Here is a 22,662-nt window from a genome sequence, read left to right as displayed (position 1 = left end):
ATTTATTTATTTATTTATTTATTTATTTATTTATTTATTTATTTATTTATTGAGACAGGGTTTCTCTGTGTGGCCCTGGCCATCCTGGAACTCACTCTGCAGTCCATAGTAGCCTTGAACTCAGAGAACTGCCTGTCTCTGTTGGGATTAAAGGAACCACTGCCCGGTTCCTTGTTTCTTTTTTGTTTTTGTTTTTGAGACAGGGTTTTCTCTGTATAGCCCTGGCTGTCCTGGAACTCACTCTGTAGATCAGGCTGGCCTCCAACTCAGAAATCCGCTTGCTTCTGCCTCCCAAGTGCCCGGTGGGTTCCTTGTTTCTTAAGACAGGTTTTCATGAAGCCCAGTGTGACTGCAAGCTCACCATGTCCTCCTGCCTCCATCTCCCAGGTGCTTGGATTATGGGCGTATACCCATACCCCACAGCTTTTACTATAACCGGGAATTTCAGATTCATCCTTTTACAGACATGGGTCCTCCTGCCTCTGCCTCCAGAGTGCTGGGATTAATAGCATGCACCACCGTGGTCAGACTGTAGGAAGTGCCATCTCTCCAGTACTGTGTGTGTGTGTGTGTGTGTGTGCTGTATATGTAGGTGACTGCAGGTGACTTCACAGGCCAGAAGACAGCACTGGATCCCCTGGAGTTGGAGGTGGTTGTGAGTTGTGAGTCACCTGAAGTGTATCCTCTGTGAGAGCAGTGCCTACTCTTAATTGTGATCCATTTCTCCAGCCTCCGAAATTTTATTTTATTGAAGTCCTAGAGATGAACCCAGGGCCACTCATCATTAAGATAAGTAGTCTAGGTAAGTACTCTACCACTAACCCATACCTTTAGCTTCGATTTTAATCTTAAAAATTCTTTTATTTAAAAGAATTTAGGACTTGGGAGGCAGAGGCAGGCGGATCTCTGATTTCGAGAGTTCGAGGCTAGCTTGGTCTACAGAGTGAGTTCCAGGACAGCTCGGGCTACACAGAGAAACCATGTCTCGAAAAAAACAAAACCAAAAAAAAAAAAAAGAAAGAAAGAAAAAAAAGAAAAGAAAGAAAGTCTTTAGGGCAGTGTTAGTTGGTGGATCTGAGGTAGCCACGTGGCCCAAGGTCTGGAAGGCACACTGTAGCTAACCTAGTTGTTTTTGGTTCACAATCCTCGGGCCTCAGCCCCCAATGCTAAGCACTGGTGTGAGCCATCCTGCTGGGCTTAGGTTTGGCTGATGGCAGATTTCTGTGTGTTGTTTTTTTAGAGAAGACCTGGCAATGTAGCCTGGCTGCCTGGGAATTCACTCACTATGGGGTCTAGGCTGCCCTTGAACTTGCCATTCTCATTAGCCTTTCTTGGCTTTTTTTTTTTAAAGACACATCAAAGGAGGGTATGGGATCCCATTACAGATGGTTGTGAGCCACTGGGAACTGAACTCAGGACCTCTGGAAGAGCAGTCAGTGCTCCTAACCACTGAGTCATCTCTCCAGCCCCCTGGCTCAACTTTTTATACGGCTAAATCTATAGGTTTTTAAACTTTCCCTGTGATAGGGGGCTTACTAGTTTGTCTAGTCAGTTCCAGAGGCCCTGCCTGTCTCTCCTTTTCTGAAAGAACAGGCACTCACGGCTGCACCTGGCTTCTTATGTGGCTGAGATGATCCAAAGTCAGGTCCTCAAGCGTGTGCAGCTAACACCTCACTGGTCAGACCACAGTCTCCCACTTCTACCCAACATCCTCGCTTTTTTATAGTTGTTATTGCTTGAGGACTGTACAATCCAGATCCAACTGGATAACATATAGTTTATTCTAAAGTTATAATGCTTTATTTAGTTTGTTTGGCTTTTTGTTTTTGTTTTGAGATAAAGTCTCTCTGTGTAGCCTTGGCTGTCCAGGAATTGATATGTAGACCAGGATGGTCTTGAACTCATAGAGTCCTGCCTGCCTGTCTCCCAAACACTGGGATTAAAGACATTCACTGGTGTGCCTACTGGTTTGGTTTTCTTTTAATAGCTAACTAACTGTCCCATCTGAAATCTACCCCATAAGGATAAAACTGATAAAGGGGGCTGCAGAGACGGCTGAGCACGTCAGGGTGTTTAGCGCCAACTCTGATGACTTGAGTTTGATCTCTGGGACCCGCAGAGTAAAAGGAGACCCAATTCCAAAGTTCTCTCCTACCAGACATTCATCCCACCACCACCCACACACATGTTCTAAATAAGTATAAAAAAATATGTAATTTAAAATGCTAACATGACTTCCTCCCTTATACATAACTAACCAATTTTCCCTAAACTGTTAACTGAATAATAAACCTCTCCCACGTCTGGGTTGATCAAGGCAGATATACGTACTTGTATCTTTGGAGGGCAGAGTGCTGTTTTATAGTGCTAGTTACCGGTCCCAAGGCCTTGCATGTGCTAGGCTCATGCTCCATCCTGGAGCCACACCCATTCTCCCATTACCGACTGCTGTACAGCTGCAGGCCTTCCAGGTTTACTCTGATAGCCTCTTACCCTATGATTCTACGTCAACCATCTCATCTGCTTGGCTCTCAAGCTCTGAGGCCACAAAAAAAAAAAGGAGGAAGAAAGGCAGTAACTTTCTTCAAGAAGTCAAGTACAAAGAGTAAACTTGATTCAAATCCACAATAGTCGTGCCTCTTTCTGCTTGGGGTAGTTCTGAGTTGGATCCCACTGGAGTGAACCTCCAACCGAGGGCTCCAGGAATGTAAACATCAATGGAACTCCAAGTTCCAGAGGAGGAAAAGGAGCTTTCAATGATTAGAATTCAACTTTCAGTTGCAATATTGGTAACTTGTTTAACATTTATTTACTTCTGGGCTGGGTGGTCGTGATGTACACCTTTAATCCCAGCACTCAGGTACACACAGGTAGATCTCTGAGTTCAAGGCCAGATTGGACTAGAGTGAATTCCAAGTACAGCCAGGGCCATATAGTGAAACCCTGTCTCAAAAAATTATTTATTTTTATTTTATGTGTATGAATGTTAGTCTGCATGTATGTCATGTACCATGTGTATGCCTTTGGAGGTCAGAAAAGGTCAGGTCCCCTAAAACTGGAGTTAAAGACAGTTGTGAGCTATCATGCGGGTTCTGGGAATTGAACCTGGGTCTTCTACAAGAGCAGCCAGTGCTCTTAACTGCTGAGCCATCTCTCCAGCTCCAGTATTACTATGCTTTACTATAACACGATCCCAGATGGTCTAAAAACCAAAAACTCCGTCAGCATAGTCAGGTTTAATTTCTTGATGTAATGCCACCAAAAAAGCAAGACAAAACTGTGTGTGCTGGCTCACACTTCTAACCCTTGTGCTTGGAGGCACAGTCAGGAAGATCGCTATGAGTCTCAGATCTGGTCTGCTCTGGTCTACACAGAAAGTTCCAAGCCATTTAGGGCCACACAGTCAAACTCTGTCCCCAGAATAAAACCTACAGAACACAGAGAAAGAGGTGCTTCAGAAAGGCCATGCTTCTGAGCCCAGCTTACTGAATGCTCCTCAGAGTCCGAAGTCTGGGAAGAGATGATGGGGTTAAAGCTGCTTGGAGACAGAGGGCCCAGTTTTTTCCTCATGGCTCGGATCTGAAGCAGTGCCCGGAAGGCTGTGAAGAAGAAAGCAGGCCATCAGGACATCCTGTTTCAGGATTAAGGATAAACAGGTGCCCAGACAGAAGCCATGTGCCCTCCAGCATTCATCCATTTGCTATGCCCAGCGGGGGACAATGTTCTGATGTTCTGTGTCCACCTTTCCAGCCCTCCTCCTCATGCCCCCCCAGGACTTACGCAGCCGGCAGATGGGGCAGTTGTTGGCCTGGTAGCGCAGGGTGTCTGCGCAGGTGTTACAGAGGCAGAGGTGCCGGCACGGCAGGATCAAAGTGTCTCGGACATCGGAGAGACACACCACACACTCAGCGCTGTTGTCGCTGACCTCATCCTCTGTCACCTGGCCAGGAGGAGACGCAGCTGTCACTCAAGGCCATCCACCTCTCAACAGTTACAATGGGAACAGAATCTACGCTGACGCTGGACTTTAGTTTATACACGGTTGTTTGTTTAAATTAGTTTTTATTTTATTTTATGTGTATGGGTGTTTTGCCCTTTGTATGTCTGGTGCTTGCAGAGACCAGAAGAGGGTGGCAGATCTCCTGGAGCTGGAGTTACAGACAGTTGTGAGCTGCCATGAGGATTCTGGGAACCGAACCTGGGTCCTCTGAGAGAAGAGGCAGGGCTCTTAGCTGCTGAGCCATCGCTCCACCCCTGTGCAGTGCTTTTGCTCCTTGGTCTGTCTGCCTTTAGGAACTGCCTGCCTGAGGCTGAGCGACTGGACTAACCCCTGAGCTCACCCCTCTGAAGGTCTGCACAGAAGGGACCTAAGAGAGCACCGAGGGAAAGGGAAGGGAACACAAGACTCTCCCAGGAGTCAGAGCTCGACTGAGCTGCAAAGCAGAAGGGCTGTTCCAAACTGAGAGTCTTCTTAGAGGACTGGGCTGGCTCCCGGGACCCTCAGCCCTGGCCAGAGCACAGGTTCTCACTTAGCCTCTGGGGAAGAGCAAATCCTAAATTTTGAACAGAACTCACCTTGGAATCTTGAGTGTTGTACTTGTTTTCAATCCCGTAGATCTCCTGAAGAAGGTAGCTGACCCCATCCACCTGAATAGTGAAGAGGGAAGTCCTGAATAGTGAAGAGGGAAGTCCAAGGATAGGCTCCCCACTGAGAGACGGGACAGAGGCCTTGCCATTTCCCAAGGTAACACAGGACCATTGCTTCACAAAGAAAAAACTCCAGGGCCCAGAAAGGATGCTATTTTTTTTTTTTTAAAACTTATGTTGCATTTGGGAGGGAAAGGCAATCAAATGTTTCTTTTACCCACTATCACATCCAACAGGCAATTTCACACACTGGCCGTCTATGTGTTTTGTAGCTCACTCTTCCTGACAGTTGTAAACAGTACTGACTCAAGAGGACGGAGGGATGTATGGCAAAGTGTAAGCATTCACTGTAGGAGAGAACTTAGTTTAAAAACTATAAAAATACCACAGAGATAGGCTGAGGTGTGGCTCAGCTGGGAGAGTCTTTGCCTAGAACCCATGAAGCCTCGCACCTCAGGACCTTGGTAGATCGTGCCTAGAATCCCAGCACTGGAGAGACGGAGGCCAGAGAGTCAGTTCAGTGTCATGCTCTGCTCACACAGAGACCAGCCTGGGCTACAGAAGACTGAAGGAAGGAAGAGAATGGCAAGAACAGAGAGGAAGACAGAAAAGGAAGTGTAAGGCGGGCGTGGTGGCTGATGCCTGCAGTCCCAGCACTTGGTACGCTATGACAAGAGGACTCTCATGAGTTTGGGGTCAGCCTGGACTACATGGCAAGTACCAGGCCAGCTGGGGCTACATAACCAGGCTCTACCTCAAGAAGAAAAGACAAAGACGGAGAGACATGCAGGACCCGGGAAGGCACGCCACTGGTGCGCACCCACCTCATGGTTTTTCTATTTTCCAGTAAGACTTATTTATTTTTACTTTATGTGTTGATGTGTAACCTGAGTTTACGTGTGTGCACCATGGTGCAGGTGCTCACGGAGGCTCAAAGGTGCCAGATTCCCAGGAACAGCAGTCCCAGCACTCAGGAGTTACCTGCTGTGGGTGCTGGGAGCAGCAAGAGCTCTTAACCACTGAGCCGTTATCCCCAGCCCCAGCCTTCCCAGCTCTTTTTAAATTATTATCATCATCATTATTATTATTATCATTATTATTATTATTATTATTATTATTATTACTTGTGTGTGTGTGTAAATATGAGTAGAGTCATGTCATGGTGACTGCATGTGGAGGCTTAATGGACAACTTTCAGGAACTGATTCTCTTCTTTCTACCATAGGTTCAGGAATCAAACTCTGGTCACTAGACTTGTGTGGCAAGAGCCTTTACCTGCTGAGCCATACTGCTGCCACATACGGTCCCCATTTCTAATGTACAGCAAAAACTACCCCTCTGGTGCTGTTCGTTTTCTGTTTTTTGTTTGTTTTCTTGAGATAATGTCTTGTTCTGTTGTCCCAGTGGGCCCTAACCTCCAGAGACATGAGTTTCCTGTCCCTTCCCAGGGCGTCTTGCATGCTAGGTACGTGTTCTATCACTAAGCTCTCTAGCTCTAGCTCTGAGGAAGCGTCTCTGTGACAGTCTCTGTGTAGCGCTGGGCTCGAAACTTAAGATGCCTAGGCTCAGTCTCCCAATGCAGCGTCACATCCAGTGAAGAACTGCGTTCTTGTTACTTAATTTTCCTGTGGTGTTGGCGGTGGGACCAGGAGCTCGCACACGGCAGGTGAACTGTCTATCACTGGACTATGATCTCATTTCATTTTTCTTAAGATGGGGTCTCTTAACGTTTTGCCCAAGCTGGCCTCAGTTTCCTGAGGAACTGGGCTCATAGGCATTAGCAACCACATTCAGCTTGGTTTTGAGATGGTGTCTCCTTTTTTTTTTTTCTTTCTTTTAAAAAAACTATTTTCTCCTCTTAAAAAATTAAATCTTCCCCTCCCTCTTTTTCTTTAATTTTTGTTTTTGGTTTTTTTTTTGAAACAGGTTTCTTTGTGTAGTCCTAGCTGTCCTGGAACTTGTAGACCAGCGTGGCCTGAATCTCACACAGATCCATCTGCCTTTGCCTCACAAGTGCTGGGATTAAAGGCATGTGCCAGCATATCTGGCTTGGTCACCACTTCTCTCAAACTATCCTCTAGTTATTTGTTTGTTTATTTGTTTGTTTATTTAAGACGGGGTCTTACTTTGTACCTCCGATTTACTGTAGCTAAGGCTGGTCTAAAACCCCAGGTAATCCTGCCTTGGCCTCCCTAGTGCTGATATACAGGCATGAGCCACCACACCTCGAATCTCCTACCCTCCCTGCCAGTGCCATGGCTTCACTTGGCCCTCAGCCCTCAGTGACATCTCCTCCTACTGCTGCAGAAGTGTAAAATGCTGGCACACGGTGGAAGCTAGGCCTTCCAACTGACATGTGGGAATCCTGATGCTTGCTCTTGTGGGGGGCAGATGGCCAATAAGCGGAATCTTAGAAAAGGAATTCGAGGATAAATTATGCTTAGTGCTCGGCTTGGCCCTGAAATAGGCCCAGTACTTTATCCTTGTGTTTGAAATGTTTCTCATCATGGCATTTTAAGTCAAAAGAGTTCTCCTTCACCCTAATGTCAGGAGACAAACCTTATTCTTTCCCTTTTCAAGATAACTGTGGCTTGGGAGGCACCAACAATTCCAAAACAATCAAGGCACTAAAAGTCAAGTGTTCCTTTCGGCCCACCCAAGTAGTTTTTAACAGACAAACATGATCCCCTTCCAAAAATCTTTGATAAAAAGAAAGAAAGAAAGAAAGAAAGAAAGGAAGAAAGAAAGAAAGAAAGAAAGAAAGAAAGAAAGAAAGAAAGAAAGAAAGAAAGAACAGGAGAAGGAAACAAGAGTGCATATTTTTAAAGTTAACAAAAAAAAAATCACAAGAAAAGAGACAGAAGGCAGCACTAAGAGTCAGCGGCCCTCAAAGACTGACTTACCACTTGCTTCTGCTTGAGGGGTTTGACACAGAAGGTCCCGTCTGTGTGCTGGAATACAAGCCCGACGTTAGGAACGGGAGGGGCACTCTGTATTCTGCTGCAACTTCTCTCCTACATGTGCTTGGGCGCTCACACAGAGGAGCTACAGACTCAGAACACAGCAACAGTGGGATAGGGATTCGCTAAACCCACTCATCTGGTGAAGAGTACGCTGAGGCATCGGGGGCACCGTGGGTGGCAGAGTTAAAACTTCCCGAGTGCAGCCCTAGTGTGACAAGCTTTCAGCAGAGGGCCCACATGAGAAAGAAATGCAAAACATAGCATGTCCCCTACCTTCTCAAAAGTGCCCAGAAGCACATGGCAGTGGCCAAAATACTCTGAAAGAAACAGACACATGGTTGAAGAAGGCCAACAACACAGCCCTAGCCCTCTCCCACACGCCTGCTTTCACTAGAACCCATGGCTTGGTAGACCAGTGGAGCTGGGCTGTCGCCAGCAAGGGCAATGTTATAAATACCATTATAAACTCTGTCCCTCAGAGCAGGATGGGAAAGGAAAGGAAAGGACGGAGACCTGTCTGATGAGACTCACAGAGCTGTGTGGCTCTGGGCCAGGGCTGGGATGTTATGGTAAGAGGGGAGTGGGCACATCAAAGAAATCAGAAATCTCCCTACCGTCTCCTTCATCCACCACAGCATGCACCACCAAAGGGTAGACTTCTCGGTCCAGATCAAAGCCAAGCTGCAGGGAAGAAAAGGAAATACAGATGATGCCCTGTGTGTGTGTGTGTGTGTGTGTGTGTGTGTGTGTGTGTGTACGATCTCACACTCATCGGTCCCTCAGAAGGCAGGGGCTGCTCAGAAGCATTAACCTCAGTTCTGCACCCACCCATCAAACTTGCAACTGCCCAGGTCTGTTTAATTGAAGGTTGTTTGTTTCCTTTAAAAACAAAACAAAAACATTGCATTAAAGGTCCCTAGCCTGCAGCTCTGAAGTTCCCTTTCCCATGGCTTTCTCACAGTGTCCTCAGCTGGCAGGCTAGTTTTGGAATAGAAAAACGAACAAGGATAGGTATATTTTTAATTTGAACTAAGCAGTCTGGTGACAGGCATGAAGGGACTAAGAGTCGAGCATGGCATCCCAGCGTCTGGACAGTGTCTGCTGCTGGCACAGGTCCTCGGGGTGGGGCGTCCTGGGCTCGGCAGCTCACCTCCTCTTCGGCCCACTCCGAGGGGTCCACGGTATGGGAGGGCAGGCAGAACTGCTGGCACACCCCTCGCTTGTAGTGCACGGTCTCTGACTGCAGGCTGTTGTCTTTTGGAATGTAGCTGTGGATGAAGTGGGAAGCAGAGCCAAAGTTAGAGCTCAGCCCAGACAGCCGACACTTCCCATCGTCTCGGGCCTGCTCTCAGCTTCCAGCAGCACTCGCTCAGGGAAGAAAAACGTTTGTTTTTTTTTTTTTTTCCTCTAGTCTGGTACTATTCCTGGGCGTCCATATTTAATCCACACATCCACAGGAAGGGAGCTAAAAAGGAAGAGTAAAGATTGGAAAAGAAAATCTAAGTTTGAGGCCCAGATCCTGCCGGGTTGTAGAAAAAGAATGTGTTCCTGGGAGCGCACAGAGCACAGAAGACTGGGAGGCGGCTAGCTCACCTGCTGTGCCCTCTTATGCCGTCCTACCTGGCAATTCCATTCTGGAATTCCTCAGTGGCCTGGTAGTAGATGGTTATGGCTACCCGGGCATCTGTGTCGAAGATGAACTCAACGTTGTAGCAGACTTTAGCTTTGCCTGCCTCTTCTCCGTGGCTCTTCACCTCCTCAGCACATCTGGGAAATCACAAGAGACAACCTTTGGGGGCAGCGGATTGGGATTGTGTTGTTTTGTTTTCTGTATAGCCCCGGCTATTCTGGAACTCACTCTGTAGACCAGGCTTCTCTTGAACTCAGAGATCTCTGCTACCGGCTTCCTGAGTGCTGGGATTAAAGGCCTGGGTCACCATCACCAGGCATAGATCAAAAATTTTAAGATTTACTCTTTTGGGCGAGAAACTTGGCTCAGAGCACTGGCTGCTCTTGCAGAGGGCCTGGATTCAGTTCCCAGCACCCACATGGTAGTTGATAACTGTCTGTAGCTCCAGTTCCATGGGATTTGGCACCTTCTCCCAGACATACAAGCAGACAAAACACCAAAATAAACAACAAACAAAAAACCCACTCTTAGTTTTCTTTACCCCCTTCCCCCCAGATAACGAACCTTACATACCTCTCTGTACGGTCACTAACATGTTTGATTCTTCTCTGTAACTACACAGGGTCGTCCCTGGGCACTCAGATTATGTACTGACGCTCACAGGCTGAGTACACACGCCAGAACTTGGTTATTTTTCACATTAATCAGGATTATTAGTCACTTGGCTGAGTCTGCACTGGTTAGAAACCATCCGGGCTTCCTTCTTCCCTTCCTCCTCTACACTGCAACTGCTTATGGACATACAGATGGGCATCTAACCTCTTTCCTAGACAGCAAGCACAGTTATTGGTCTTGATTTGTCTAAGCACCACCTACAGACTTGCTAGTATAGAACGGTTTGTCTCCTTCCTCCCTGCCCCACAAAGGATTCTGCAGTCCCCACAGTGTAGTGAAATCACAACCCTATTAGCACAGCAGCTAGAGTCTTCCTTGCGGTGACTTCATAAACATGAGACACAGCTCAGCACAGAGCAAGCTGGGCTTGGCTTTCTCTCCCTGCCTCAAGCAGGACTCTCTATGGCCTTGTTAATCTTTTGGTTTTTCATACACCCATCCTGAATTTCTATCCAAACTCTGATAGCTATCTGTACTTCTAGAAACATCCAGCTGCACAGCTGGTTCACGTTGGTGTCCTCCCTCTGTGTCTCTGTCTCCAGTGTCTTGTGCTGAAGCCCAGGCTGGCCTCAAAGTTTGTTGGGGTGTCTGCAAACGTTCCCTTTTCCTCTAATAATAGTTATTTTTTCTTTGCTTTTAGATTATCAGAATAGAGATGATATTTTAAATGCCAGGGCAGGCAAAAGTTCTTGCTGTATAGAGCAGCGCCCATGTTCATGTTCCAAATATCCCCTCAAGACGAGGCCTCGTCTTAGGATCCATGTTTCTGCAGCACCTGGCAGCTGGCATCTTTTAGAGAGGGCAGGAGGTGGTGGGCCTGGCAGGAGATGTTCTTTGACTCCCATGGAGTATCTGTTGTCCCACGAGCAGAAGGGCACCTGGGTCCTGGCACATGGCCTTGGGAACTTACTTGACAAGTCTCAGTGTGTCCTTCCGGATGTTGATCAGGCTTCTCAGAGTCTTCACAGGTTCTTGGGGAGGTGGGGCAGCATATGGGAACTGTCAGAGACAAAGCAGGAGCAGCAGTGTGTTTATAAAGACATGGCTGTCTCCAACCGGAACATGGCTCTTGGGTGAATGAAAACAATGAGGCAGATGGAGGAGTCACACTCCTGACTGAGGAGACAGCCTCTAACACAGTACATTAGCCTGCCTCGTGGGAAAACCAGGATCCAATATAGTATCAAAAAAAGCATGATTTATCTACCTTCCCCCCTTCATATGAAGCTTATATGTGTTAGTGTTCAATACTTGGAAAACTAATTTTTAAAAACCCAACAAACAAACAAAAAAAACAAAAACTCTTCAATTGAAATTCTAAATACTAAAGGACTCACTGTGGCCAAGTTAACAGCAAAAAGTCTCTCCATTTTACCTTAGATGACAAGGAGGACCTGTAAGCCCTATCCTTCAGGGAAGACACCCCCTATCCTAAGAATTTAGAAATTGAGAATAATAGAGAACCCCATCAAGTGTGCAGGGCAGAGGTTTGCAAATACCAAAGAACAAACCCCCTTAGTTTATCACATAGAGCAGTTTGTTAACCCTGAGCCTCGAGGCACCTGGGGGTCAGCCTCATTTACACACACAGAGCCCAGGCTTCATCGTACACACACACACACACACACACACACACACACACACACACACAGTGCTGACATCATCATTCACACACTTTCTTTTCCCATGAGGATCTTTAGATTTAGAGTTCTGAGATAGTGACAAAGGGAAACAGAAAACTTTGATGGGGAACACCCAACGTGTTCTCAGTATTCATGTTTTTTGGGCAGTAATAATTCAAGGATCTACCAACATGCAGTGGTGTAGACATGTCACTGCTGAGCACCACAGAGTGTGTGTACACCCTAAGATGGCTGTGAATGAACCAGGCAGCGTTACCTTATAGGACCACTATCATATATGCCGACCTTCCCTGACAGAACTGTCACTAGGGTGTGACTATGGCTCATGGAGCCGACTGGTCTCAGTGGCTTTGCAGTATCCTATGGGTCTTCTATCCCAAGGACTGGACCTCCACAGTGCTGCCTCAAAAACAGGACACCATGTTATGTTCTAATTGTGCTTTCAAAGACACTGACTGAATGGGGTTATTTTTTTGGGGAAACAATTTATTTTTTTACCTATTTTTTTTTCTTTAAGATTTATTTGTTTTATCTATAAGTACACTGTAGTTCTCTTCAGACATACCAGAAGAGGGCATCAGATCATGCCTTTAATCCCAGCACTCAGGGAACAGAGGCAGGTGGATTCTGAGTTTAAGGCTAGCCTGGTCTACAGAGCTAGTTCCAGGATAGCCAGGGCTACACAGAGAAACCTTGTCTCAAAGAAAGAGAGAGAGAAAGAGAGAGAGAGAGAGAGAGAGAGAGAGAGAGAGAGAGATCAAGCTAGATGTGGTAGCACACACCTTTAATCCCAGCACTTGGGGGACAGAGATGGGCAGATCTCTGAGTTATGAAGCCAGCCTAGTCTACAGAGTGAGTTTCAGACCAGCCAGAGCAACATAGCAAGACCCTGTCTCAAAAAAAAAAAAAAAAGAAAGAAAGAAAGAAAGAAAGAAAGAAAGAAAGAGGAAAAAAACCATTCTTAACTGTTTAAAAGTGGACCTGTGGAACTACTAAACTAAAGAGTACCATAGTAAAACTTTATTCAGTTGGAGGGGCTGGAGAGATGGGTCAGTGGTCAGGAGCACTGTCTGCTCTTCCACAGGTCCTGAGTTCAATTCCCAGAAACCACATGGTGGCTCACAAGCATCTGTACTGCTATGTGATGACTCTTCTAGCATGCTGGTATACATTCAGACAGAGCATACATATTTGTAAGATAAATAAATCTTGCCTGTAATACAAGGAAGGCAGAAGGATAAGAAGTTGAAGCTTATCTTAAAGTAAATGGTAAGCTCCAGGCCAGGCTGGTCTGTAAGAACTTCAGCTCAAAAAGAAAAAGAGGGCCAGGCATGGTGGTGCATACCATTAGTCTCAACACATGAGAGGCGGAGGCAGGAGGATCTCCGTGAGTTCGAGGCCAGCCTGCTCTATATCCTGAACCCAGGATAGCCAGGACTACAAAGGACTACAAGAAAGACTCCATCAGAAAGCAGAAAGGGGGAGGGATGCTTTTCTTCAGTGATGTGGCTGCTGGTTAGCTGCCCACGCTGCAGGGCATACCGTCCACAATGTTGATACAACTGTAAGCTCAGTGACCCTAGGATGGGGGAGGAGGACTGGAGGCAGAAGGAAGGAAAGAAGGAAGGAGAAAGGGGTGAATGTGACCCAAATGCCCTGTAGACACTTAGGGACCTGTGGATAAATGTTTACCTCCTGCCCCAGAGGAAAAAAAAAAAAAAACAACACTTTGAAGGCATTGCATACAAACATTTTACTTTGTGGCTGTTTCGTTTTGTTTAAAACAGTGTCTTATTCTTTTGCCTTTGTAGCCCAGGCTGGCCTTGAACACCCCTTTCTCTTGCCTCAGCCTCATGTCTAGCTCAGAGTCCAGATATGCCTGGCCTGCAACTTTTTACTTATTTTATTTTATTTTATTTTTGTTTTGTTTTGTTTTTTTGAGACAGGGTTTCTCTGTATAGCCCTGGCTGTGCTAGGGACTCACTCTGTAGACCAGGCTGGCCTCAAACTTAGAGATCCGCCTGCTTCTGCACCACCACACCCAGCACTTGTCTTAATTCTTGTTTCCGTTTGTTTTTATTCCACATAGCTCATGTGTGTAGGTCAGAAGACAACTTGCAAGGGTCAGCTCTTTCCTTCCACCATGGAGGTCCCAGGAATCTGAATCTATCGGGCTTGGAAGCATGAACCTCTCCCTGCTGAGTAATCTCTCTGGCCTCTACTTTTTGTTGTTTTTTGAGACAATGTCTTCTGTAGCCCAGGACAATCTCTTTTTTTTTCTTTTTTTCTTTTTTTTTTTTTTTTTTTGGTTTTTCGAGACAGGGTCTCTCTGTGTGTAGTCCTGGCTGTCCTGGAACTCACTCTGTAGACCAGGCTGGCCTCGAACTCAGAAATCCACCTGCCTCTGCCTCCCAAGTGCTGGGATTAAAGGCGTGCGCCACCACTGCCCGGCCCAGGACAATCTCTAAATTCCTGATCCTCCTGCCTCTCGTCTCAAATGCTGGGACAATAAACACGAGCCCCCAGCAGCAGCAAAAGTAGTTTTGTTGATATACCAGCAGATGAGTGTGTGCGTATGTATGTGTGTGTGTGTCTGTGTATATGTATATGTATGTCTATATGTGTGTAATAGACACTTTTTAATGACAGCATTATACGCTTAAGCAGAAAAAAATTTTTTTAAAAAAGGTACAAGCTCAGTCATAATTTTATTACACAATACCAGAATGAGTAGAAATGTTTTTTGCAGAGTATACTCGGCCTGTCCTCACTGGGCTGCTCCACTGTGTGAATGACTAAATGGTCTCTCTCTCTCATTTTAAAGACATGGCAAACATCTCCAAAGTCCACAGTTTTGCTGCCATGTGGAGATAACCGCTTGCTTTATTAAGCAGTTGGCTTTCCTTTTTGCTGATGTGTGTTGTAGATGCCCGTGTCCCTGCGTTCTGCGTGCTGCTTGTTTGATTGTTTCTTTGAGAAAAATTCCAAGGAGTGGAATTACTGGATCAAAGAGTAAGCACATTTTTAAGACTTTAATGCTCTGTGAGCAGTACGACAGGAGACTTTAATTCGGGAACGGGAATTCCAGTCCTACTCTCATCTGACGTCCGTTTCTTCACCCCCTACTTCCTAGGCTGCCATACTAAAGGAATTTAAAACCATTTTAAAATAAGCTTAAGCAAAAAGTAATTAGGCAGGAAAATCTGACACACACGCTAAATCTGCTCTAAAGCCAAAGTAAATGACTTTGGGATTAGCATTCTCTCGGGTAGCAAAGCAAGCCCTTAGTTCGTGTGGGTGCTGACCCTTCTCTCCTCTTGAGAGACCCAGAGCCCTGATATGAAGAGCCATAAGGACCTTTATTTATTTATTTTGGGGTTTTTTGAGACAGGGGGTGTCTCTATGTAGCCCAGGCTGGCCTTGAACTCACACAGATCCCCCTGTCTCTGCCTCCCAGGATTAAAGGCATTAGCTACCACCACCTGGTTTGTAGTGTTTTAAAAAAAGACTGTTTTTTCAAGAGAATTTCTCTGAGTAGCCTTGGCAGTCTGTGAAGTTGCTCTGTAGACCAGGTTGACTTCAAACTCAAGAGATCTATCTGCCTGCCTCTGTGCTGGAATTAAAGGTGTGTGCCACCACCACCAGCTTTAGGTAGTAAAATCTTAATGGGGTTCAGGAAGGGTCCCTAAGTACAGGCAGGATAAGGAAACGAGGCTCAGGTACCCTAAGTCTCACTGTTTAAACAGAAAATCTTAATAAAAGCAAATCCTCGTGGTGGGATCAAATGTGGACAAACACATAACAAAAAGGGAACACATGAAGGACCTGTCTGAGTCCCTACCATGGGCCACGCATCATTTGCATGCATTCTCCTCCCCGTGTGTGTGTGTGTGTGTTCATATGTTCATGTGGGGGAGTGCATGTATGTGTGTTGGCATTTGCATATATGTGTATACATGCAGTAGAGACCGAGGGACACCTTCAGTTCTTGATCCAGGAGCCATCCACATTTGCTTGACTAGTCTCAACTTGACTAGTGAGGCTGGCTGGTGAGCCTTGGGTATCCCCCTGTTGTCACCTCCCACCACTGGGATCACAGGTATGGGCCACTAGGCCCAGGTTTTTCTGTGGATTCTTGGGACTGAACTCAGGCCCTCGGACCCTCACCACTCGAGCCGTCTCCCCATCCCCGCTTTGCTTTAATTTTTAAATTATGGTCAACTATAAACGATGTGACATTTACATGTGGACTACATGTACTACACTCCTCACGCAGTTCCGTGGCATTCATTATGGCGTGTATGATGTTCAGCCTCAGCCACCATCCAGCCCTGGCTCAGCACACTCTTACTGCCCATTCTAAGATGAGGCGAGTCTCCTCTCCCCGCGGCCTGTGAGCTCCTGAGGAGACACCAGCACAGAAGAGAAGCTCACAATCGGATGGCTGACTGAACAAACGCACAATGTTAACAACCTCCTCTTCAAGACTAGGCTAGGTGAACAACTCGGGGACAGCACTTGCCTAGCAAAGCACAAGGCTTAGATTCAATTCCTGATACCATAAAAAACAAGAAAGCAGGTGATACTCAGGAGGTCCCAAGGCCAAGGAACAGAATGTGGAAGCATGGTTGGAACTGACAAGGACGTGGGAGAAATCAAATCCTTTCAAAGGGCACCAAGCTCCATGCAGGTTCTGGAAGCTGGTCAGGACACTAGAGCTCACCCTCCTGCTTAGACAGCAGCAGGTACCAAAGCACACTGAACTTGCTTCTACACTTCAACAGGAATGCTGGAAGTCCCCGCTGAGAACAGCTTTCTTAGAGCATCGCGTGGAAACATCTTTCTGTATGACATCCAACGGAAACTGCAGAAGACAGCAACTCGGATGCTGGGCTTGGCGATGCTGGAGGACACTGCAGCTTGCCCAAAATGCACAAAGATGTGTTACTGGTGGAAAGAGCACAGAGATTTACCCATGTGCTCAACACCCTCTCACTACATCTGAGCACTGAACATGGCAGAGAACAGAGTGAGAAGCCAAGCAAACTGAGTCTGAGAAATGACTGAGATCCCAAACGTTGTGAGCCCGGTACAGAAGCTGTTAACTCCAGTTCCACCAAGTGTCTGCCAATCAAGGCACCACTGCCAGTGTCTGCAGAGCAAGATTCTTTGGCTTCCAGCCTGGCGTTAGTGCCACCTGGTGCCCAATGAGGGAACTGAGGGTTTAGGCACTCATCTGACCTGGTGAGCAATGTCTGTGCTTACATACAAATGTAAAGAATCGCACACTCGGAATTTTGTTTTTATCACGTTGATTTTAAACTTGTTGACTTTACTTAAACCTGAAGGAAAAAAATTCATTTTTTTTGTCATAGAAAATATGGTCACAGTACAAGTTAGGTAAGAACAGAACAGGCTGGGTAGAGTGCCACATGCTTCTAATCTCAGAATTTCAGCAGTGGAGGCAGGAGGATAAGAGTTCAAGGTCAGTCTCGGCTATACAGTAAGTCTGAGGCCAAGCGGGGCTCAAAAAATAAAAGAAAACAAAACCAGTATTTGACTCCATTTGTAAAGTACTGGTTATCCCATAAAGTCCCAGTTTTCCATAAAGAAAGACAATAATTCATTCATAAGAATAAAGAATTCATTTCAATAAACAGATTTTCTTTACGTTTTATTTGTGTGTATGTGGAGGTGTCATTGGGGAGTCAGAAGATTCCGTAACCCTGAGAACTAGAGTTGCAGGTTGTGTGAGCCACCTAACAGGAGTGTCGGAATCGAACTCTGGTCCTGTGGAAGAGCACCAAGTACTGCCAGAGGTTGGGCTTTTTCTCCAGCACGAGAAGAAAACAGCAACTCCTGACTTCCTGCTCACACACATGCAGCGTGAACAGTGTGAGCTGTGGGTGGGGCCTGCAGCTCCTCACAGAAACGCAAGTGTGAGGGTTTGGGTCCCCCCCCCTCACTTCATTGATCAGAATGCCCTGGCCTTTCTCCACTAGAATCCATTCACATTTTGTAGCCACGGTGGGACTAGGTCAACATCATAACAAGGAGGGGTAGTGGAGAGGTGGCTCAGTGGTTAGGAACACTTGTTCCTCTTGAAGAGGACCTGGGTTCAGTTCCCAGCACCCACATGGTATGTCAGAATCAACTGTCACTCCAGTTGCAGGGAATCTGGCATGTTCTTCTGACATCTGCAGTGCACACACACATGCATACAAAGCACTCATAAAATAATAAAAATAAATAGTAAAATAAAAAAATATGACTGGCTGAACAAGTTTGTATTCCAATTGAAACGCAGAGAATTACAGTTAAATCCCTACTGTCTAAAAAGAGGAAGGAAGGAAGGAAGGAAGGAAGGAAGGAAGGAAGGAAGGAAGGAAGGAAGGAAGGCCAGAAGGAAAGAAGGCAGGCAGGCAGGCGGGCCTCACTATGTAGCCCTGCTGGCAGGCAGGCAGAGAATTACCACTTTGAACAACTCTAGAAATAAAGGGGATGGGCAGTAAGAGAGTGATGGATTGCTCTGGCGCTGTTTGTATTCTGATGTTAATTCTGCTTCCTCAAGAGGGGCTGCCCCTTTGAGGAGTGGATTACCTACTCAGGTGATTTCATGTGAGCCTTCTCCCCATTCTAATTGGTCAAATAAAGGCTAGAGCCTGTGACTGGGCAGTGGAAGGGAAAGCTGGGGCTGGAGGTCCTAGAGAGTGAGTGATGGAGGAAGAGGAGGTGGAGGGAAGGTGGAGCAGAACCACGTGCCCTAGAGAAGCGGCAAGTAGCCAGGGATCTCATAGCTGGGGGGTAGACTAGTGTAGATCTGCCCAAGCTGGGCGTGCAGCTTATGAACGTAATCATTGGGTTGTGGGTTTTTACACGGGCTTCTTGGTTGGAAGTATGTGGCATGTGCTCATGGCCAGCAGTGCCCCCACCTCCCCTCTACTCCCCACTTCATGGAGATGTCGAAGCCCCAGAAGGCAGAGAACCACAGGGTTCTAAGCGTCCCCTCAGAGCTCTGCTGCTAGGATGCTGCTGCGGCAGCTCTGAGATGGGGACACGGGGTCCACACTTTGATAAACATTCCAACTGACTTTACAGCCCACAGGTCAGAGACCACACTGAAGGAGCACACACATGGACCGGCTGCATCTCCCAGCCTGTTGTTGTGATTTAAGATACATCTGTCTGAGGTTCTCTTTTTAGAGTAAATGTTTCCTTACCTAAAAAAGCAAGAATTATTTATTAGAAAAAGATGTAACTGTTGTCCAAATAGAGACAGTACAAAATGAAGCTGCCCATATTCTCTCAGGTATATCACAGCACCACACACAGGTTTTGTGTTCTGACCCAGACAGGCCCCAACTCATAATCCTTCTTTCCAGCCTCTCAACCAAGGCCAGTTTACATATATTGTTTGGATTTCTTTTCTTATTTTAAAATTATTTATGTGTGTGTGTGTGTGTGTGTGTGTCTGTGTGTGTGTGTTGCCTGCATGTATATCTATGCATCACCTGTGTGCCTGGTACCCACAGAGAACAGAAAGAGTGACTGAATTGGAGTTACAGACGTGTGAGTCACCACGTGGGTGATGAGAATCAAACTCAGATCCTCTGGAAGAGCAGCCAGTACTTTTAACTGCTGAGCCATTGCTCCAGCCTCCAGAAGAAGGCATTGAATCCCCTAAATCTGGAATTAAAGACAGTTGTAAGCTGCCATTTGGATGCTGGAAATAGAACCTGTGTACTCTGGAAGAACAGCCAGTGCTTTTAACCACTAAGTTGCTCCGTGCAGCTTTGGCTGTCCTAGAGCTAGCCCTGAGTTTATTTTTTAGTGTTTTTTTGCAGCCTGTCATTGTGATTTAAGATACATCGTCTGAGGTTCTCTTTTTAGAGTAAATGTTTCCTTACCTAAAAAAGCAAGAAACGTTTATTAGAAAAAGATGTAACTGTTGTCCAAATAGAGACAGTACAAAATGAAGCTGCCCAGACAGGATGATCATTCATCCAGTTTAAACTTAGCTTTTCTCCTTCCTTCCCTTTTTATTTGTTTCTTTGAGGCAGTCTCCCCTGTCTCAAGTTCACCTTCATTGTTTGTTTTTGTGGGGTTTTCCTGTTTGTTTGGTTTGGGTTTTTTGGTTTTTTTTTTTTTTTTTTTTTTTTTTTGCAGAGAGAGGACTGATCTCACTATGTAGCCTTGGCTGTCCTAGAACTCTCTATGTAGACCTAGCCAGCCTCAGACTCACAGAGCTCTGGCTGTGCTGGAATTAAAGGAGTGTGCCTCACATCCTCTTCCCTCCCTCTCTCCCTCCTTCCTTCCTTCCAACGGGGTTTTCTGTGTAGCCCTGGCTATCCTAGATCTTGCTCTGCAGGCCAGGCTGGCTTTGAACTCCTCAAGATCCACCTGCCTCTGAATCCCGAGCTCTAAGATTTAAGGGGCTGCCACTGCTTCTGGCTCATTATTTTTTAAAACTTTGTTTTACTCATGTTTCCAGAAGCATTAATGACTCTGTTAATATCTTGTATCAGCAAAATTATTAAAGCCAGAAAGCTTTACAAATCTTCAAATTTCATCCCCCCCCCTAATTTCCTTCTTACTAAAATTTCATGTTACCCACCCCAGCCTCATATAACTAAAAAATGTGAACATATAGAAACGTTTAAGGAAAAAAAAAAAAGAAACATTTAAGGAATTCTGTAGTGGTAATCGGAACATTGTCTGGAATCCACATGTACACCATGCAAGCTGGGCCACAGCTGCACACGCATTTAACCCCAGCACCTGGGAGGCAGGGGCACATGGCTTTCTGAGTTTGAGGCCAGCCTGGTCTACATAGTGAGTTCCAGGCCAGCCAGGGCTACATAGTGAGACCTTGTTTTGGAAGCAAAGCAACAAACAAAACCAAAATGCTACAGCCCAGCTTGGTGGTATACACCCCTGTAACCCCAGCATTGAGAGACGGAGGCAAGAGGATCAGGAGTTCAAGGCTACACAGTCATCTTAGGGCCAACCTGGGCTACATCAGATCTATCTCCAGGTGGGGGAAGACAGCAGTATGCGTGATGTTTGTTACTGTGTTCTTAGTGTGTTCTGTCCCTTACAGTGTACTATTTTCAATAAATTAAATAATTTTTTTTAAAACTCATGCTCCACTTTTATGTGATGCCTGATTTTCCTCTGTTCTCTCTCTCTCTCTCTCTCTCTCTCTCTCTCTCTCTCTCTCACACACACACACACACACACACACACACACACACCTACCTCTCGGCTACAGACATGGGATGCTTTCCAGAGACTGGTAAGACTCCTGAGGCTTTAGAATTTTCTCCCGTGAGCTTCTCAGTGGAGAACTGTCTAGTCTCCACCTGAAAATTTTGGTGAGAATATGATTTGCTATGAGCGCCATATCCCTGAGACAGACTATGCCTGCTGCAGAAGAAACCCTTTCCACTCATTCCTGCCTTACTAAGGGGCTGATCAGCAATGTAAGATGTGGTCACCAAAGCAACAAGATGCAAAGCCTTTTTCACCCAAAACTATGAAGGTGATCTCAACCAAGTGTCACAGAATGACTCTGAACACAAAAATACTGTGTTTGGATTTGGCTACCAGAGAAATTCACCAAGAAAGCGGTCTCTATTAGTCTCCTAATTGCATTGCAAGGTCTCCTCGCAGTGAGCACAGGACCAATGTCACGGCCATATGACATCACACCTAATGTTGACTTTTTCCAAAATATTTAATTAAGCAATTATCCAATTAAGCAGTTCTCTGTTACCGTAATAGGTAAACCAGAATGTGAAAACAGCCGAGCTCAGAGCAGGCAAACATAAAATCCTGTGCGTCGTGCTTGATGACATCCAGGTGCAACTTCTTTCTTCTTAGGGTTTACATTCTGACTCCGCACCGCTCAGCATAGCTTAGGTGACAAACTAACTCACTAGATTCTGGGTCCATATGAGAAGATGTCTCCCTTCTCAACACACTAAAGCTCTGCTTCGTTCTCCCACGGCTCTAAAAGACAGAAGGTGGGCTGCTTTTAATTACAAGAGCTTCCTGACTAAGAGCAGCACACTTCAGGTGGAGATAAGATGGGGGGCAGACTCAGTCACCCCTTCCTTCCATGGACTGGTCAATAATGAGTAATGGTTGGAACCACTGCTTTCAGACAGGCTACCCTTCCTCCACACACACTTCCTGACTCTCAACAGGAGACTCATAGTAACACAGCTCACAAACAAAAATCTACTTTCAAAGAGGCTGAAATGCCTGACACTATACATGAGCATATACTCAGAGGCAACGTACCGGGGCCAGTTGAGACAGGATGTTAGAGTAACACACACGCATGCACACATGCACTTTCTCTGAAGAAACATTTGAAAGTGTTAGTTTCCAGCTTTTTAAAAACAGACATTTCTTTTTGCCCAATTACTAACAAAGGCAGTGGAACCAAAAAATTCTCCATCTCTGTTTCAAAAACACACAAGAAATTGGAACCCTAAGACGGCCTTCACCTTGGGAAACTCCAAGTTGGTTTTCTGGGTCCCACTGGAATGATCACTCTGAAAGCTCCTGATGTGAGAGTGAGGTAAGTGGTAAGAGGTGTTCAGTCTCCAGGGTTCCTGGGAGAAAAGATACTCTGGAGTTCCTAGGATCAAAATCTCATCTCTAGCTGCAGAAAAGGGAAGCAGTATGAAAACCAGAAACAGTTAATACTGTAAGCCAATTACTGTACCCGGCCTGTGCATCTGGAAATGCAGCCATTGGAAGAAAGCCATTACTCAGTCAGAAACTATGAGACTGTATTTTCTCTAGCTGCTCCTGAAATTCAGATATCCTATTTAAGGAGAACACTGGCGCAAAATAAAGTCACAGTATACACAGCATCCACAATATACACAGCATATACAATATATACAGTATACACAGCATAGATAGTATTCAGTATACAGCATACACAATATACACAGCATACACAGTATACACAGCATACACAGCACACACAGTATGCACAGCACACAGTATACACAGCACACACAGTATACACAGCATAACAGACAGCATACACAGTATACACAACATACACAGTATACACAGCACACAC

At 45.9% G+C, this 22,662-nt stretch overlaps 1 protein-coding gene across 3 annotated transcripts in view; it reads right to left on the bottom strand.

Annotated features, from left to right (window-relative positions):
* The window catches only part of Rnf157 (ring finger protein 157), a 68,516-nt gene that overhangs the window by 14,341 nt on the left and 31,513 nt on the right, over positions 1-22,662 (bottom strand). For all 3 annotated transcript variants that reach the window (XR_003709425.1, XM_028752930.1, XM_028752931.1), the window contains exons 3-11: positions 10,826-10,914; positions 9,231-9,377; positions 8,761-8,878; positions 8,225-8,291; positions 7,884-7,927; positions 7,551-7,598; positions 4,576-4,647; positions 3,781-3,940; positions 3,487-3,599 (exon numbers count right to left, since the gene is read on the bottom strand). Coding sequence is in view for 2 of the 3 variants with exons in the window: in XM_028752930.1 (XP_028608763.1) it covers positions 3,487-3,599; positions 3,781-3,940; positions 4,576-4,647; positions 7,551-7,598; positions 7,884-7,927; positions 8,225-8,291; positions 8,761-8,878; positions 9,231-9,377; positions 10,826-10,914 (858 nt within the window). In the remaining variant the exon portion in view is untranslated. The remainder of the gene's footprint in view (positions 1-3,486; positions 3,600-3,780; positions 3,941-4,575; positions 4,648-7,550; positions 7,599-7,883; positions 7,928-8,224; positions 8,292-8,760; positions 8,879-9,230; positions 9,378-10,825; positions 10,915-22,662) is intronic.

This window comes from Grammomys surdaster, unplaced genomic scaffold, assembly GCF_004785775.1.
Source record: "Grammomys surdaster isolate TR1022 unplaced genomic scaffold, NIH_TR_1.0 125940, whole genome shotgun sequence".
Taxonomy (NCBI): Eukaryota; Metazoa; Chordata; class Mammalia; order Rodentia; family Muridae; genus Grammomys; species Grammomys surdaster.
The sequence above is the reverse complement of the archived record's forward strand: the minus strand, read 5'-3'. Positions and strand labels throughout refer to the sequence as shown.